The sequence below is a fragment of the Pelodiscus sinensis genome, chromosome 15, assembly GCF_049634645.1.
Source record: "Pelodiscus sinensis isolate JC-2024 chromosome 15, ASM4963464v1, whole genome shotgun sequence".
NCBI classification, from domain to species: domain Eukaryota; kingdom Metazoa; phylum Chordata; order Testudines; family Trionychidae; genus Pelodiscus; species Pelodiscus sinensis.
The window spans coordinates 37669251-37685862 of NC_134725.1; the positions used below are offsets into that span (position 1 = coordinate 37669251).

The 16612-nt window shown below is 49.7% G+C and overlaps 1 protein-coding gene across 4 annotated transcripts in view; it reads left to right on the plus strand.

Moving 5' to 3' along the window:
- The window catches only part of FAM222A (family with sequence similarity 222 member A), a 112566-nt gene that overhangs the window by 57913 nt on the left and 38041 nt on the right, over positions 1 to 16612 (plus strand). For 3 of the 4 annotated variants that reach the window (XM_075898836.1, XM_075898839.1, XM_075898838.1), the window contains exon 2: positions 783 to 914. The exons of the other annotated variant lie outside the window; for it this stretch is intronic. In XM_075898836.1, the coding sequence (XP_075754951.1) occupies positions 833 to 914 (82 nt within the window). In that variant the 5' untranslated portion in view covers positions 783 to 832. The remainder of the gene's footprint in view (positions 1 to 782; positions 915 to 16612) is intronic. 4 annotated transcript variants of the gene reach the window in all.

Below are 16612 nucleotides of genomic sequence, written 5' to 3' on the forward strand. Positions count from 1 at the left end.
GGGGTGTGCTAACATCAAGGTGGTTCACCTGGAAGAACTACCAGGCTGTGAAGACCTAGAGAAGACAAGGTGCATGTAGCTTTTATCTTCAAGGTCAACACTGTGCCCCCGTCGGGGACCGATCTCCCCTAAAAACTACAGAGCTTTGTCTCCACTAGGGCCTTGCATGTAGCTAGTTACCTCACGCTAGATTTTATTAAAGATAAAATCACACCTGTTTTGCTGTGAAGCAGCTGAGGAGCCTGGGGCCACCTGCAGAGCTCCCTGGAGCTGCCATTGCAAGTACTCTGCTTGAAACCAGAGGTGAGAGTTATAAAAGCTCTGCAAGTGTGCCACTCCCATGGCTGTGTCTTGTGCTGCCCTGCTGGCTGTGCAGAGCGGGAGTGAAAACAGCTGGAAAGAAGCAAAGATTTGTTGGGGGGATAGGGAAGATTTTGGGAGAGGAGGGGATGAACACCACAAATGTTTGCAGGCTTAAAAAACCGACATTGTTCAGGATTTGATTTTCATCTGGAGAACACGGAGCCCGTAGCAAGGTGGCCTTTCCTCCAGCGTGACCACGGAGTGTTCAAAGCAGCCACAGTCTCTGGGCTCCTGATGAACGTTGCTTTGAGTGGGCACAGACCCACTGTGACCCACCCACCCCGCTCTCTTTCTGACTCGCAGGTCGCATTTCATGGCTGTATGTGGCATCCGCGGGCAAGAGAGGGGCCGTGTGAGGTTCAGCTGCCCTCACTAGGCCTGTTTGCTTACTGACGCCTCCTCCCTCTGTCTGTCTGCAGCGTGAGGCTCTGCAGTGGTGACTCCAGCAGGGCTCTCCGACGCTTGGACCATGTTGGCCTGTCTCCAGAGAACCCAGAACCCACCAGCCCAGCACCTCACGTGTCCAAACAAGACCCTGGAGCCGCGGAAGTGTAAGTGCCGCTTTGCTGGGGTGACAGGGTTGGCTGGGACTGAGAGGAGGTTTTCTGCACTCCCCATACATTGTCTGGCACCAGGTTGTTGATTGACCTTCCAGCCTCTCTCTGCTCTATCAGACTTTGTGCTTGGGAATAGGACTGGTTGCCCCTTCCCAGTGCCGTGTCACATGGTGTGTCCTGCGGCAGACTAGCCCTGAGGCCCCTCTCCATCTCCTGCTCTGGGAGGCAGAAGGCAGCCTGACTCCAGTTCCCTTTCTTCCTGATAGCTTGCTTGCTGCTTTGATGCTGCTTTTCTCCGGGGAAAAGACGCATAGTTAACTGGTCATTAAAAAGGACAGGAAAAGCAGAGGGGAGCTGGGGGAAAGGAAGGCAATGTGATAAGCAAATTAAATTGGACTTCTTTGGTTGCTGGGTTGAACTTCAGAAAATTTTGCACCGATGTTTGTCCTGGTGCTTTGTAGACACCTTCTCTGAAGCCTCCTATCTATGTCCTCCCTCCCCCACCCCATCCCCATCCCCAATAATTACTTTTCCCAGTTTTGCCATAGCTCTACTGTTCCTGATGAGCTGGCCTTTCAGATAAGCTGTAAACTAGTTACATTAAAATGGGTTCCAAAAGGTCACTCCAGTAAAGCACCTGTCTCCAGCAGCCTTTGTCTCTCAATCCAAGCCATGATTAAATGTATATTTAATGAGGCTGCTTTAGGCAGACGGGTTTGACCTCTCTGGCTGGGAAAGACACATTAAGATTCTCTAGTGATGAATGTGTGTTTTAAAGAGGGGAGTGGATATTTTTTCTACTATCTCGGTTGGATTTTTTAAATGTTCCGGGCAGAAGACAAATCAACTGCTAAAGCTCTGCTTTTTAGCATGTGACAGCCACGAGGTATTTGGATAATGATCTGTATTTTCCTTGGAGACACGCTTCCCCCTACTTGCACGCCCCAGTGCAATCAAACCAGTCTGCCTCTACAAATAGATGCTGGACAAAATGCAGGCCCCTCTCTCTCTCTCTCTCTCTCTTTCTCTTTCTCTCTCTGCTGTCTTTTTAAGTAGAGGATAGTAGGCTTTGAACTGATCAGATGGCCTTTTTAAAACAGACAGTCAGGTTTAAGCTCTTGGCGTTGAAGTGGGAATTAGTTCTCAGGAACTTGGCTGGTAAGATGAGATGATCACAGGGGGTCCATGTGCCCTTAAAAAGCTGCAAACTTTTGTTTGTATTTCTGAGGCACTTTCACTTTTCAGTTCATGTTGGTCTCTGAGTTCATCTTGTGCCCCAGGGGAAGTACCCTCATGTTTCACTTAGTCTCCAGTATAGGGATGTTAGCATGTAGTCATTTACACGGTTAACCAGTAAACCCAGACTTAATGCTAATGGCTACATGCATCTTCTCCTCCCTCTCCCCCACCCCCACCACCTCTGTATCCGGGAGGCAGGAGCTGGTGCCCATAGGGAGCCAGGTCCCACGGAGCTGCCCGCCCCACCTCCACTGCCTCCCAGAGAGTCAGCAGTGCCGGGGGCAGGTGGGAGCCACCTGACATCCCCTCCCCACCCTGCGCTGCTATCTCTGATAGAGAGTCAGCAGCATGGGGGTTGAGGTAGGCAGGCGGGATCCAGTACACACAGTACTGGCTCAGCTCCCGTGGAGCTGTCTCCCCCACCACCATCCCCATGCTGCTGCCTCTTTATCAGAGGCAGCGAGGGGAGGGGCCAGTGCTTGTGGGGAACCAGCTTTTAAGCCTGCTCCCTGCAAGAACCAGCTTCTGCCTGCTGTCCCCGCCCCCCCCCCCATGTAAACCTCTAACCACAAAAAAAAATCTAGCAGTTACACGTTTGCACAAATACCCCTTAGTTAACATCCCTAGTCCAGTGGAGAAGGGGGCCAGAGGCTCTCCCCACTGAGTGTTCAGCTGCTACCACTGCCCCAAGGGGAAGGTTGCAGTCCCCAGAAGCATGGGAACCTCTCCTCTCTCCCAGGGCTCTGCCTTGCACTCTGTGCAGAGGAGACATGCTGCGTGTGTGTGTATGCTTGCTCAGAGCTTACTGCATGGCTCAGGTCTCTCATTTGCCTCTGGGAAGACATTGAGCCTTGCTGTTGTAAAACGTGTTCCTATTCGCTCATGCCGGAAGGACAAGCCCTGTTCCTGCTGCACCGGTCAAGAACCCAGGCCAGGCTGAGGATAATGTGTGCACAGGGCATCAGAGGTTCCCTTCCATGACCGCTGTGGGAATTGGCGCTGGGGCGGGCCTGGTGAGCTGGGGACCACTTGTCATCCTCTAATATTAATTGGCAACAGGGGTGCTTGCAAGCTGTCTGGTTTGTGAGGGGGTCTCAGCCATAGAGGCTCATCCCAAGAGACACCCACCAATCATGCCTGGTGCTGCAGTCAGATAAGAGGAGGAGGAGTATTTGGAAAGACCATCCTCTTCCAAGGAATGGTGAGTTCCTTCCATGGTTCAATCACTTTGATTATCAGCAGGTTCATGAGCCAGGGCTGGGTTCTTTCTGCCTTGTGGGTGCTCTGGGTGCTTCTCCCAGCCTGCTCTGAAACCTGTCTATTCCCAAGGAGTTTTGGAAGTGGGGGAGGTAGTAGGCAGTGGTGTACCCATTCCTGCATGAGATGCTACCACCTGGCGTGGCCTGGCCTGCATGCCTGAAACCACACTGCCCTGCTGGTAGCATGCTGACCTGTGAGTGTTTTCAGTGCAGCCAGTGTCACAACAGAGCCAGCCAAGCAGGCAGGTGAGAGAGAGGAGGGAGGGGCTGCCCAACATCCCATCCAAGCTAAGGTGGTTAAATATCGATTAATTTACTACTCAACTAGTTGATAGGCACATCCACATTCCTTCTTTGAAATGTACAAGAGCCCCAGTGGAAGCTCTTATGCATTTCAAAACTGGCACCCGTGTAGAGCCTGGAGTCAGCGGGACTTCCCGGGCTGCACGGGCGTGTCAACTTTGAAATGTATAAGAGTCCCCAGCGAAGGCTCTTGTGCATTTCAAAGTGGAAGCATCTGTATGGAGCCTGAGGTCAGTGAGGGATTCGAAGTCCCCCACTGATCCCAGGCTCCATGCGGTGCTGCTGCTTTGAAATGCCAAGTGGAGCCGGGGTGAGCTGGGGACTCCCCACCTAATCCCAGGCTTTGCTCGGCATTTCAAAGCAGCAGTGCCGCATGAAGCCCAGGATGAGCTGGGGACTCCTCAGCTGACTCTGAGTTCCACGGAAATGCTACAGGGAGCCCGGAGTCAGCTAGGGAGTCCCCAGCTGACCACGGGCTCCGTGCGGCGCTGCTGCTTTGAAGTACACCCTCTTCCCTTCCCCCCCCCCCCCCCCCGCCATCCCCGCCCCTTTGCTGCCTCTATCTGATAGAGGCAAGAAAGGGGTGGAGGGAATCAACTAGTCAATGCATCTATCCAATAAGAATTTGCTTATTGAATAGTCAACTAGTCCTTAACACCCTTAATCCAAGCCCCTGCTGAATGGGACCTTTCCTAGCTCCTAGGGCTGCAATCAGACCTGATTCTCCATGAGCCTAGGCCTCGCTTGTGCACGAGCCATGCAAAGTCAGAGCGGTGCTTTCTCTGCCTCCTGCGAGCCAAGGGGACCAGGCCTGGTAGCATCTGAGCCTTACGTTCTGCAAGAAGCCTGGAGTGTCATCTCCCAGGAGTCCTGTTCCCGCCCTGCAGAATGGTCACAGCATAGATGCAGCTTCCCTCGCTGCCCTTCCAGTGTGCAAAACGAGAGCAGCCTCCATGCACATCTAGTCCTGGAGCTCTTTTGAGACAGCCACTGGCCCCTCTGGCACTCACCCCCAAAAGGTCTCTACAGCCTTGCAGCCGAACCTGGCTGATTCACCCATAGGTAACTGACTAGACTGTACAAAATCAATGAGAGAGGGGCTGTTCTGCACGTGTGGTGACAGCCAGGGTTCTGTTTTTATTTATGGCATTTCTTACTGGGCTGGTAACCAGCCAGAGACAGCGTTGCGGAGCCATCGGATGCAATGCCCAGGGTGATACCTTCCTGTCCCTGGGCAAGTATCCCAGCGCACTCTGGACACACTGGGTGGTGTATGGGTGCAGATCTGTCCCCTCCACAGGAAATCTGGGAGACATTGCATTCTGCCTGCACCAGCCCACACAGAGGGAACAGAGTGCTCTGCTAGGGTTGCTGCAAAGCAAAAGCCCTCTGCCATGACTGGTGCCCAAGGGTGTAAGGTAGGTGCGGTCAGTGCAGTGACAGCATTGATGTCTGATAACGGCATGGGGAGAGCCTCTTTGTGCCCGCCTGTCCTTAGGCAGCCATGCCAGGCACACCCGTGTGGGTGACCTGCTGACGGTCTGTCTTGCTTGTAGCATTTTATGCAGAAGAGGCCTTGCTTGTCCCTTTTTCTCACTGCCCCATCTTTATTGAGCCAGGTTCTCCTCCTGCCACCCAGTGCTTCCAAGTCCAAGGGACGGGTGAGAAGGATCCATGGGCCACAGATGCACTTTATGCCACTGTGGAGCCATTTTGTCCCGTCTCAGCAGCAGTCTCTTGTGGACCCGATTCCCCACAATGCACTTGCTGCCTCTGCCCGCCCAGTCGCCTTAATCAAAGTTTAGCTGACCGTATGTTTCTGCTCATTATGGGAAAATGCAGCACCCCTCTCTTTCTCTCGGCCTCCTGCAATTTCAGACTAAATTACAGGTGACATCCAGGGCCAGGCAGCTGTGTTTGAATATAATTTTCCCTTCCTTATTTATTACACCTGTGATAAGCGAGGAGGAGAAGCGGTGCTAAGCCTTGTGAAGCAGAGGGGAAGGCATGCCCCTGCCCAGCGCAGTGTGGGGTTCATGTGCCACCTCCGAAATGCCTGCGTAAGCAATCAGAAAAAGATAGCATTCTGTTCCAATGAGCCACAATTTAGAAGTGCCTCTGATTGCTTAATTTGCTTCTGAGTATCTCAGTAATTATCTTTATGGGTCTTATTTCTGTCCTCTGGCATTGTTTCTGTCGATATTAAATGAGTCTGGCTCTCAGCACAATGGCCACCTGGCCCAGTACCACTGTGAAATCCTATTAGTCCGCCTGCACCTCTGATTAATTTTTGTATTAATTCCATGTAAAAGGTGAGCTGAGTAATTTACCCAGCTGCACCAGGAGCTGCATGTGTCCCTGACGTGTCTGGAACTGGTGCCCTGGCCACCTGGGGCTATACCCACCCTGGGTTTTTCCCTTCTCCCCTCTCTCTGGATAATTGCTTTTTCTCTCTTTCTGCCTTTTCCCCATGGCCTCTGAAAAGTGACACATGTTCCGTGATTGCTCAGTTTGTACAGGAGTGGGGCTGGGGCACTCCATGAGATCCCCGTTACTGGGGCTGTTTGTGGAGACGAGCCAGTCGGTCCCAAACCAACAAAATGGCTCGGCTGCTTCTCAGCCTGTGGAGGATGCCGGTGGGGACAGGGTGGCAGAGGGCTCAGAGTTGTGTGCCTACAGGAGGAGTGAGAAGCCTGGAAGTTCTTCCTTTCGATGGCTGCTTCTCTCATAGGGGAGATTTATTTTCTACTCCTTTAAAACTGGGGAGCTGGCTCTGGCAGATCTCCCAGCAGGCAGCCCCACTCCAGGGGAAAGGGGATGAAGCAAGAGGCAGAGGTGTGCGGTATGGTCTTCTTGGCCTGGTTTGCAGGGTGGGATGGGGTGGAAGGGAGAACCACGTTCCCCCCTGTGCTCTTATGGCCTCTCTACCTTGTGCCTCTTGTGGGGATGGCATTGCCACGGAGACAGCTCTGGGCTCCTTCAGGCAGCAATGAGTATCCAGTCAGTCTGCAGCTGCGACTCCTTGGTGGTGGTGGGAGGTTCTTTGGCACAACCATCTGCCTGCCTGGAAGACAGCTTGTCCCTGCAGAGCCACAGCTGGGCAGAGGCTGCTGGAGCCATTGAAGAGGGAAGTGCTATGACTTCCGAAAGTATTCTCGGGGTGGAGGCTCAGGAGGACTCTTCATCAGGGGGAAATATCTGAAAAGGAGAGAATTGCTGTCAGGCGAGGGAGGCGGGAGGGGGAATCCACTTCTAGTTCCTCCAAGACGAGAACAGGCTGGAAGTACCTGCTTGAAAGGGTTCAGCTTTCCTATCCCCCAGGGCAGTGGGCAAAGGACTCGTGGGCCCATCTCATGTGAGGCTTTCGTTCCACCCACAGGGTGGCCTGTGAGGTGCCATCTCAGAGCACCAGGCAGGTGGCTGTTGAGCTTGGCCTGCTGCTGTGGGTGGATCTGCCCCAAAACCTGCAAGGTCTTACTGGGGTGGGTGGCTCTGAGGGCTGAGATAAGGCTTGGGCTGAAGATTGAGGTGGAACAGAGCAAGGTTTCTCCAGCCAGAGGCACCTTTTCCAACAGGAATGTGACTGGAGTGTGGGCTGCAGGGTGGGGCTGAGGATAGGCGCTTTAGGCTGTAGGAAGGAAGGGGCTCTGGTATTGTGGGGGGTCAGGGCTGGGGCAAAAGGGACTTACCTTGAGCAGCTCCCGGTCAGTCCATGCTGCCCCAGAAGCAGCCGGCAGGTGGGGCTAGTGCTTGGGGTGGGGGCAAACCCCTGTGCATTCTCCTCCCCAGGAGCTGCCAGCTGCTTCTGGGGTGCGGCGCAGTCTGCAGTGCAGGACAGGCAGGGAGCTGCCTTAGCTCCCCACTGGGCACCTGATCCCCCTTCAGCAACGAGACCCACGCCCGACATTCCGCAGCCCAGTGCTGGGGCATGACTCGTAGTTTGAAAACTGGTTTAAACCAATCATAGCTCTTAAAGCCAGTGTGTTAGGCTGTTGCCTGCCCAGCTCTGTCTCCCTCTGTACTCACAGGCCCACTTCTTGCCATCTCTAAGTGTTTCAAGTCCGATTTATCAAGCTGTGCAGCTGGGGCCCTCGGTGTTGTGTTTGCACAGTCAGTTCTCTGGGTGAACCAGGAGGAGGGTGATGTTTGATTCCTGCGTGGACACTCAGCTTTTGGGCAAACAGATGGTCAGGAGAGAACGGAGAGGTCCAACACAGTGAGTCAGTGTCTTGGCCTTCTCTGTGTCCTCCCTTAGCCCCTCGCTCCCTTTCCTGGCCTGCTTGCAGAGGGGCAGGGATGCTCCGCAAAAAGAGGCGTCTTCAGGAAATATCACATCCAATTAACTTCAGCAGTCTGGGCCCCCCCTTTGATTTTAACCTTCCTTGCATTCCAGGCATTCTGAGCTTTATTTAAATGATCAATCAAATCATGCCATTCTCTGCTTGGCCAGCCCAGGCTCTTCTCTTGCACTCTGCAGCCAGGTAACAATGGCTTATATTTAATTAAACGTCACTTGATACAGGCCTTGCTTTCAGACGCCATTGCATGTGCTGCGAGGCCGGGGGTGCTAGTGCATCTGTGGTGGTGTGAGCAGGAAGTGCACATCTGTAATTGGTTGGGATCAATATTGAGTTCAGCGTTATGGAGCACTTCCTGAGCCAGGCACTCGCTTTCTATTTAGAAAAAATAATTAAAAATAGATTCTCAGGGACGCCTGAACAACAGAAAGCGGCAGGGCCGGACAGCTGAGGAGGCTGGTAAATGGTACTGGAGCCTGCAGTTTTCCAGTCCAATTCTTGCTCAGCACAGTAAGGATTGCATGTTGTTAGTACCTGATGCACTGTCTTGTGGGCTGTGTGAAATGAGTTTGCGGTCTCAGACCATTACTTAGTAAACAAGTCACAAGGCAGTGAAGAGCTCCCACATCCTGTCGAGTCTCCCTGGGTGATTTTGGAAGAGGCCAGTTCTAATTTCCAAACTGGAACTGAGCCAGGATGTTGGAACCAACACTTTCGCCCTGGGACAGCAGGTCAGGCACCTTTTTGTGGTCAGCAGGTGAGCTGTGCTATCCAAGATGGGACGTGTCTGTCCCTTACCCAGCACTCTTGCTAACCCCCCCCAACACAGCTTTCTACAGCAAGCGACTGGGAGGAGAGGCCTCTGCCTGCTGTCAGCATTTTAGTAGCATCCCCATTCGCCCCCTTTGGAAGTAACTCTTGGTTTGTTGCTCTGACTCTTGCATTTGTGTGGTTGCGAGGAATATGCAGGTTGTGACGATAGCCTGGACATTAGCTTCCATCAGGGGCATGGGTGACTGTGAATTAGTCAAGCAACAGGTTTTTCACAAGTGGGAATGTACAGTTGTTGCTCTCCAAATTCTGTCCCCTCTGGGTGGAGGAGAGACACTAACCTGAGGGAGAAGGAACTGAGACTAACTGGATAGATAAATGGTTGGAGCCACCAGAGGCCTGGTTTTCAAATGTCTTTAGGGATGTGAAGTGGCAGAAAAGCCACTGGTCACCTATCCACATCTTTCGGCACCTGACGATCTTTGCAAACCTGGCCCTAGAGACTATTTGGGGCTTTATGGGCCACTTGTGAGGTTGTGGTGTGTACTGTGGTGTGGAGAGTGTCTGGGCATTGGGCCAGTTTCTCCCCCTCTCCTGGTTGCTGTGCAGCCTGGGTGTGATATGTTCCCGCCCTGCTGGTGGTGTATTACTCCCTCTGAGCGCCTTGGGCACTGAGTCTAGACCACACCAGGGGCTGGGCCAGGGAGAATTGGCATCTCCATGCAGCTGAGAAGAGATGAATCACAGCCCTGCTGAAATAGATTGAGGAATAAACCTAAACGAGGCCCACCTGCTTCCTTCCTCTGGGCTCTGCTTGTGGCTGGTTTGCCAGGGCAAACATTGTGCTCTGAGCTCTGCCCAACTCCTCCATGGATTTGTTTCTTGGGTGGAGCTTGCCCTCAGCTCTGAACAGGTGATGCAGGATGTCTCAACAATGGACACTGTTGCAGGGTCATGCATGTGCGCAGTGGCTCTGGATTCCCGTCCAAACAGGAGCCTCACATCTCCCTGCCCTCGCTCACGGTTCATGGTTTACATCACAATAGCCTTGGCTGAGCTGATCACAGGACATCTCCAGAGGCTCTTCGCCCACGCCGTCCAACTCCTTTTCTGGATTCCTGCTGCAAGCATCAGACTGGCCTTCACCTGGTAGTCAGGGCATGTTACAGGCTCACCTTGCAGTCAAGGTGATTTGAACCTTCGCTCAAAGGTTCCAGCTGAGAAGAGCAAAGAGTCCCCAGCTAGCTGTCCATGAGTCTACATTTTGGTTTGCAAGGTGCAGCAGCGGCTCCGGGGCTTCTGTCCGTCTGCAACAGGCTGGCAGCTCTGGAGTGAGCTACTGCACTGGTGTCTAGGCTGTGGCAGGGCACATGGCTTTGAGAGAACGATTGGCCACTAGGGTTGCCAGATGGTTTCAACAAAACCTCCGGACACACTTGACATTACATCACAATCTACATGACATCTTATTTAGAAAATACTGGACATTTCTATTGTCTCAAAGTGTTTCCTGAACAGAAAGCTCAAATACTGGACTGTCTGGTTCAAAACCGGACACCTGGCAACCCTATTGGCCACCCTATGATGCTGCATCTTTCACAGCCAATCTTTTTCTCAGCAGAGCAGGTTTCTTTCTCGCACCATCGCAATCTCGTCTTTCTTTTGAGGGCTGCATCATGCTTGAGCCCAGTGCAGGCTGGGGCTGCAAGCAGAGCGCTCAGTGCACACATAGACAGGGCCTGTATTGATAAAACTGTTCCGACAGCACACCCTTGTTTTTGTGTAGCTACTGGAGGATTTTGGTTGCTTATCAGGCCTGGGTTTTCAGTCTGCCTTGGGAAGTTGTGAGCTCAGAGTTCAATGCCACTTCGAAAGGTTTTGTGGTGACTGCCCATGGCACGAAGCCAAGACCCCAACATTTGGATCTCTTGTCCTGGCATCAGCCCAGAGAGCAGAACCTGGAGGGAGGGAGATGTGTTCCAAACGGGCACAGGGGCTTGTGCAGTGGGTGTTTTCAGGAACACCTGCTTAAGAGACACCGAGGGAGGGAATCAAAGAACCTGTTTCTGCCAGGATTTGTTCCACGAGAGCTTTTCTCTGTCAGCTTATTTGTGGGGGCTGTGACGGCTCAGCAAGCATTTCCCACTTGCACTGTTACTGTAGGGGGGTGAAGATCTGAGTGACATTGGTCAAGTCATTTTCTTCATCAGCATCAGCAGAGATTGGGCACTGCAAATTAGGTACACATTGGAAGGGCTCGGGGTGGGGGGCAGCCATTCTATTAGCTCTTCTGCCCTCCCTCCCCACCCCTGCCGCCCACCTCTTGTGCTGCCTGTTTCATGCAGAACATTGTACAACTTAGACCAGCCTCCTGGGGGAAGACTCGCCAGATAGCATTGGAGATGGAGAGCCACTATGGGGAAGAGATTATTGGGCCCATTTGCATTGCCCCTTTTATTGGCTGATAATACTTTTAGTTTCTTCATGGCTGTCTAAAAATAAAGCTGCATCATGGAAACTATTGATTATGGATTAACCAGAGGGACCCCTTGCCAGGTCATGTTTTGTTTCCAATCAAGTCAGCTGCATTCAGAACCCCAGAGCTTGCAGCTTGATAAGATGCTGAGGGCAAAAAGAAGCAGCCTAGGCTGTTGATTTGGGGAGAGGGGACAAACATGGAGGGCCTACTGTATTGTTACCCACAGGTAATATGGGGTCCACATGCACCTCCAAGAGCAGAACTGAGCCTGTGGCTGCCCTGACACTGACAGTGTTAAACAGGAGGGCTGTCTCTCCACTGGCACGTTCTTGTGTGAAAATGGCCGCTCTTGCGCAAAAACATGCCGCCTGTCTACACTGGCTGCGCATTCTTGCACAAGTAAACTGATGTTGTACTGCAGAAAATTAGGGCTTCTTGCGCAAGAACTCTGACGCTCCCTCTCAGGAAGAAGCCCTCTTGCGCAAGAGCTCTTCCACAAAAGGCCAGTGTAGACAGGCAACATGAATTTCTTGCGCAAGAAACCCCTATGGTTAACATGGCCAGCAGAGCTGTCTTGCGCAAGAGAGCGTCTACACTGCCATGGATGCTCTTGCGCAAAAGCACATGGCAGTGTAGATGCTCTCTTGTGGAAGAGGTTTTGCACAAGAACTCTTCCGTAAAAGAGTTCTTGTGCTAGAAGCTGCCAGTGTAGACATAGCCAAGGTTTTTTCCCAAATGGTGAGCAGTTAGAATGGTTCACAGCTTTGGGTATTTTTAATTGAATGAGAGAACTCACATTCTTTCTTATCAGCCCAAAGAGCCTCACCTCATGGTTTTAATCACACGGCCTCTCTGCTCTCAGCAGCCGCTTAATTGAAGCTGCAATTGCAACTTGTCGGCTGCATTTGAAACACACTCTCAGGACTTTCAGCTCCTCCACCTGGAGGGGAAAGAAACCAGGTGTCCTGGTAGGGGAACTTGTTTAATCAGCTGCCTTGGTTTTCCCCCAGTCTGTAAAAGGAGTCTATAAAAGCTCTGCTCCCAGAGGTGCTATATGGGTTAATTAGTCAACGGTGTGTGAAGTTATCTGAAGATGTAAAACCCTAGATAAGTGCAAAGTCTTGTCAGGTTCCTGGCTAGCAGGTTCTGTGGCATGTGCTGCTGGTTGGAAAGTGGGGAGGAAGGGCAAGTGAAGCAAAAACTGAAAACAAGCATGTAGCTGGAAGCATTGACACAGCAGAGAAGTTTTCAGTGTGATGCTCCGTGTCCTTGCTTTCAACAAATTGCATGAAAGGTTTGTGGAATAAACTCACCTGTTCCCAGCACATCAAGTGCTTTGCTGAGCTATGTTTTATCTCCCCCCACTTCCCTGCCCCCAGGTACTTTTTAGAAAGATGAGATAAAAAGTGTGGTTTGTTTACCAAAGCCTGCTCAGGAACAAAGGGGTTTGCCTTGCTAACATCAAACACTGTCTTTTTACAGTAAACACTGTGTTAGCATGATTGGATTTCACACCAGCCCACTGAGCCTGCTCCCCTTTGAGAGGCTAGAGGCCTGTGCATCATTAATCCTATGGGGTGGGGTGGGGTGGGGTGGGGAGACTTTGCATTTCACTACCTTATGAAGGATGCTGTTTGCTGGGGAGGGCGTAAAGACTCTGAGTGCTTTCTTAAAATGCTAACACGAGCATCTTGGATCTTTTGAAAGATCCTGGTAGTTGATACTAACTTAAATTTTGCAGGAAATAGCTTTTTTGGGGAGGAAACTACATATGGATCCCGCAAAATAGTAACAAAAGGAGGCAGATGTGTTTTGCTCCTGTCTGCAGCTATCTCTTCTACCAAGGTTATGCTCAGTGTTATTCAATAGGGGAATGCGTCCCATCCGAGAGAGCTTGCATGGTTCTCAGTTTACGGTATACATAGCAGTGCGTAGGCTCTTACATAGGGTGGGTTTCCACCTGTAGATTCTCAGTTTCTCTGTCAAACTTTCCACCAAGTACAAGACCTTGAAAGAGAATGTATGTCAAAGTATGTGTGGGGGCAGGGGATGAGGATTAAACCGAGGAAGCAGCTGCTGCTTCACTTTCAGTCCAAACATTGGTATCCCCAACCAATCAAAAACCCTGATTCAGAGCCTAAAACGCATGAGACTTAATACAAACCCTACTTCTTTTTTTATTTGCTTTTTGAGCCTTCAGAATCATGTTTCCAGCTTTCAGAGTCCATTTTACAAAGATGAACACAAATTAGGAGGAGAAATTAGTTAGGAGAAAATAAGATCCAGAAAATGTGAATAAGGAATTTTATTGGAACATTTTACTGGATGCCCACAAAGCCACAGTTGAGAGAAAAGGCTGCACTGATTTGAAAAACAAATAGCCTGAGTTAGAGAGTGAAATCAGTTACAGTATTTACAAAAATACATGAAAATGGAAAAAAGAAGTTGATGGTGATCATTGATGAATATAAAATTATAAACTAGAAATTGTAGAAAATTAAGAGAAGCAAAAGAACAGAAGGAGCATGCTATGGCCAGCAGAGTTAAGGGCAATAAGAAAGGATTTCATCGGTAATTCAGCCATAGGTTATAAGTATACAGGAGTGGGGGGAAATTCTGTATTCTCTAGTGTGCAATAGGTCAGACTAGATAAACTGGATTATCCCTTTTGGTTTTAACTAGCATGTAAACTCCAACAATGGTATTAGTCCATTTATTAAATGGAAATGGTAAAATTATCAATCATAATGCAGAAGAGAGAGTGTACAGAGTAGAGGTTCAGTAAATATTTCTGTTTTGTATTTGCGGAAAAGTGGAATCACATGATGATGAAGAAAGTTACTATTCCCACCATAGCTAATGAGGATGTTAAACAACAGCTCTTAAAGTTAGACATCTTTAAATTAGCAGACTCATATAACTTGCAACCAGGAGTATTAGAAGAGCTGGCTGAGAAGCCGGCTGACTATTAATGCTCATTTTGTTTAACAAGTGTTGGAATACTGGGGAAATTCCAGAGGCCTGGAAGAATGCTGCTGTTCCAGTATTTCTAAAAAGGGAATTGGCGTGACCCAACTAATTATAGGCCTGTCAGCTTGACATAAAACTCAGACAATATAATGGAAAGGCTAAGGATGGACTTAATTAAGAAAGAATTAAAAGTTAATGCCAATCAACATGGGTACAGCTAGACTGGCAAGATTTTCTGCAAATGCTTTTAACGGAAAAGTTTTGCCATTAAAAGTATTTGCAGAAAAGAGCGTCTAGATTGGCACGAACGCTTTTCCACAAAAGCGCTTTTTGCGGAAAAGTGTCTGTGCCAATCTAGACGCGGTTTTGCGCAAGAAAGCCCGATCGCCATTTTCGCAATCGGGGCTTTTTTGCGCAAACCAATACCGCGTTGTCTACACTGGCCCTCTTGCACAAAAGCATTTGCGCAAGAGGGCTTTTGCCTTAACGGGAGCAGTATAGTATTTTCGCAAGAACACTGACAATCTTACATGAGATCGTCAGTGTTCTTGCGGAAATTCAAGCGGGCAGTGTAAACAGCTGGCAAGTTTTTCCGCAAAAGCAACTTGCCAGTCTAGACGCAGCCCATGGGTTTATGGAAAATAGGTGTCTCACTCAATATCATTTTGTTATGAGATGAGAAGTTTGATTGATGAAGGTAATAGTATAGGTGAAATAAACTTCTGTAAGGCATGTATCTTGGTACTGCACATTTTGATTAAGAAAGAGTCACACAAAGTTGACATGACACACATTAAGTTGTTTAAAAACTGGCTGACTGTAAGGTCTCAAAATATATCTGTAAACAGGAAACAATCATCAACCACCTGCTTGTCTAGTGGATCCTGCAAGATTACTAGTTGGCCCTGTGCAGTTGAACTTTTTCATCAATGCTCCGAAAGAAAATAGTCATCCCTGCTGATATTTGTGGATGATACACAGATTGGGGGTGGTGAGTAATACAGAGGACAAGTCACAGATACAGTTTAAATTGGGTCACTTGGTAAGCTTGGGCGCAAGCAAACAGTCTGTATTTTAATACAGTCAAAAATAACTATATACGTCAAGGAATGAAAACTGTAGGCCATGCTTATAGGATGAGGGTAGGGGACCTCTATTGTGGGAAGTAGTGAAAAAATCTTGGGGAGTTTGAGAGATAATCAGCTGCCACTGCAATGCCTGTAGCTGCAAAGGGTAGGGCCAACCTTGGAGGCATAAATAGGAATCTGAAATAGGAGTAGGAAGGTGATCTGGTCTGACTGCTGCTGGAAATCTGCATCCACTTCTGGGGTCTGCAGTTCAGAAAACGTGTTGAAAACTTGGAGAGAGTCCAGTGGAGAGCCAGAGGAACTACAGAAGGAGCTCAATCTATTTAGAGAAAGGTAAGGGATTACATGATCACTGTCTGTTTACCTGTGTGGGGAACAGAAAATTGATTCAGAACAGGGGTCTTTCAGCTATCAGACAAAATCCAATGATTGAATGTTGAAGCTAGACAAATGCAGACTAGAAACATAGTACAGATTTTTCACTGTTGGAACCATTGTGATGGATTTTCCATCACAGAATCCTTTTAAGTCAGGAAGGATGGTTTTCTAAAAGAGATGCCCTCGTTCCACCAGATCTATTGGTTGTGAAACAGGGATAAAGTTAGAGAAGTCCTACGGCCCGTGCTACCCAGGAAAGCAAATTAGACAATAACAGTCATCCCTTCTGATCTTCAAAACTCTGAAGTTTTTTTCTCCACAAGTGTGCTAAAAAGTGATTCTTTATTTGAGAATTTCTGCTTGCATTTTTTAACCACAGGCTTCCAGGAGCTGGAGCCTTAAGAAAAAAATCAAATAGAACCATGAAGCAGTGATAACTCTGCTGTTGCATAGCACTGTTGTGGGGTTAAGCAGCTGTAGCTGGGACAGAGATGACTTCTAGGTCAGAAACCCCTAGAGAAAAGGACCTGTGTAAAGGAGGGACAAGGAGTAGGGATGTAAAAGAGTAGTTGACTACCCGATTAGCCTAGGCTTATGGGGCAGTCAAGTTGACTACTTGTATTCCTCCCTCCTCCCCCACACTACCTTTTATATCAGAAGCAGCAAGGGGGCTGGGGGGAGCCGACTTAAAAGCTGGTTCTTCCCAGCACCATCTCCTTGATGCCAGGGGTAGGGGAAGCTAAGGTGCAGCAGTGTTGCAGCTCTGCCTTTTAAATGTAGAAAGAGCTAGGTCTACCCACCACCAGATGGATTTAAACGTGGGACCTCTGGAGCTTAGTATAGGAGCTACTGCTCTCTGAGCTAAAAGCCAGCTGGCTCCCAGCCCCTGCTGTAGAGGTCTCTTGTT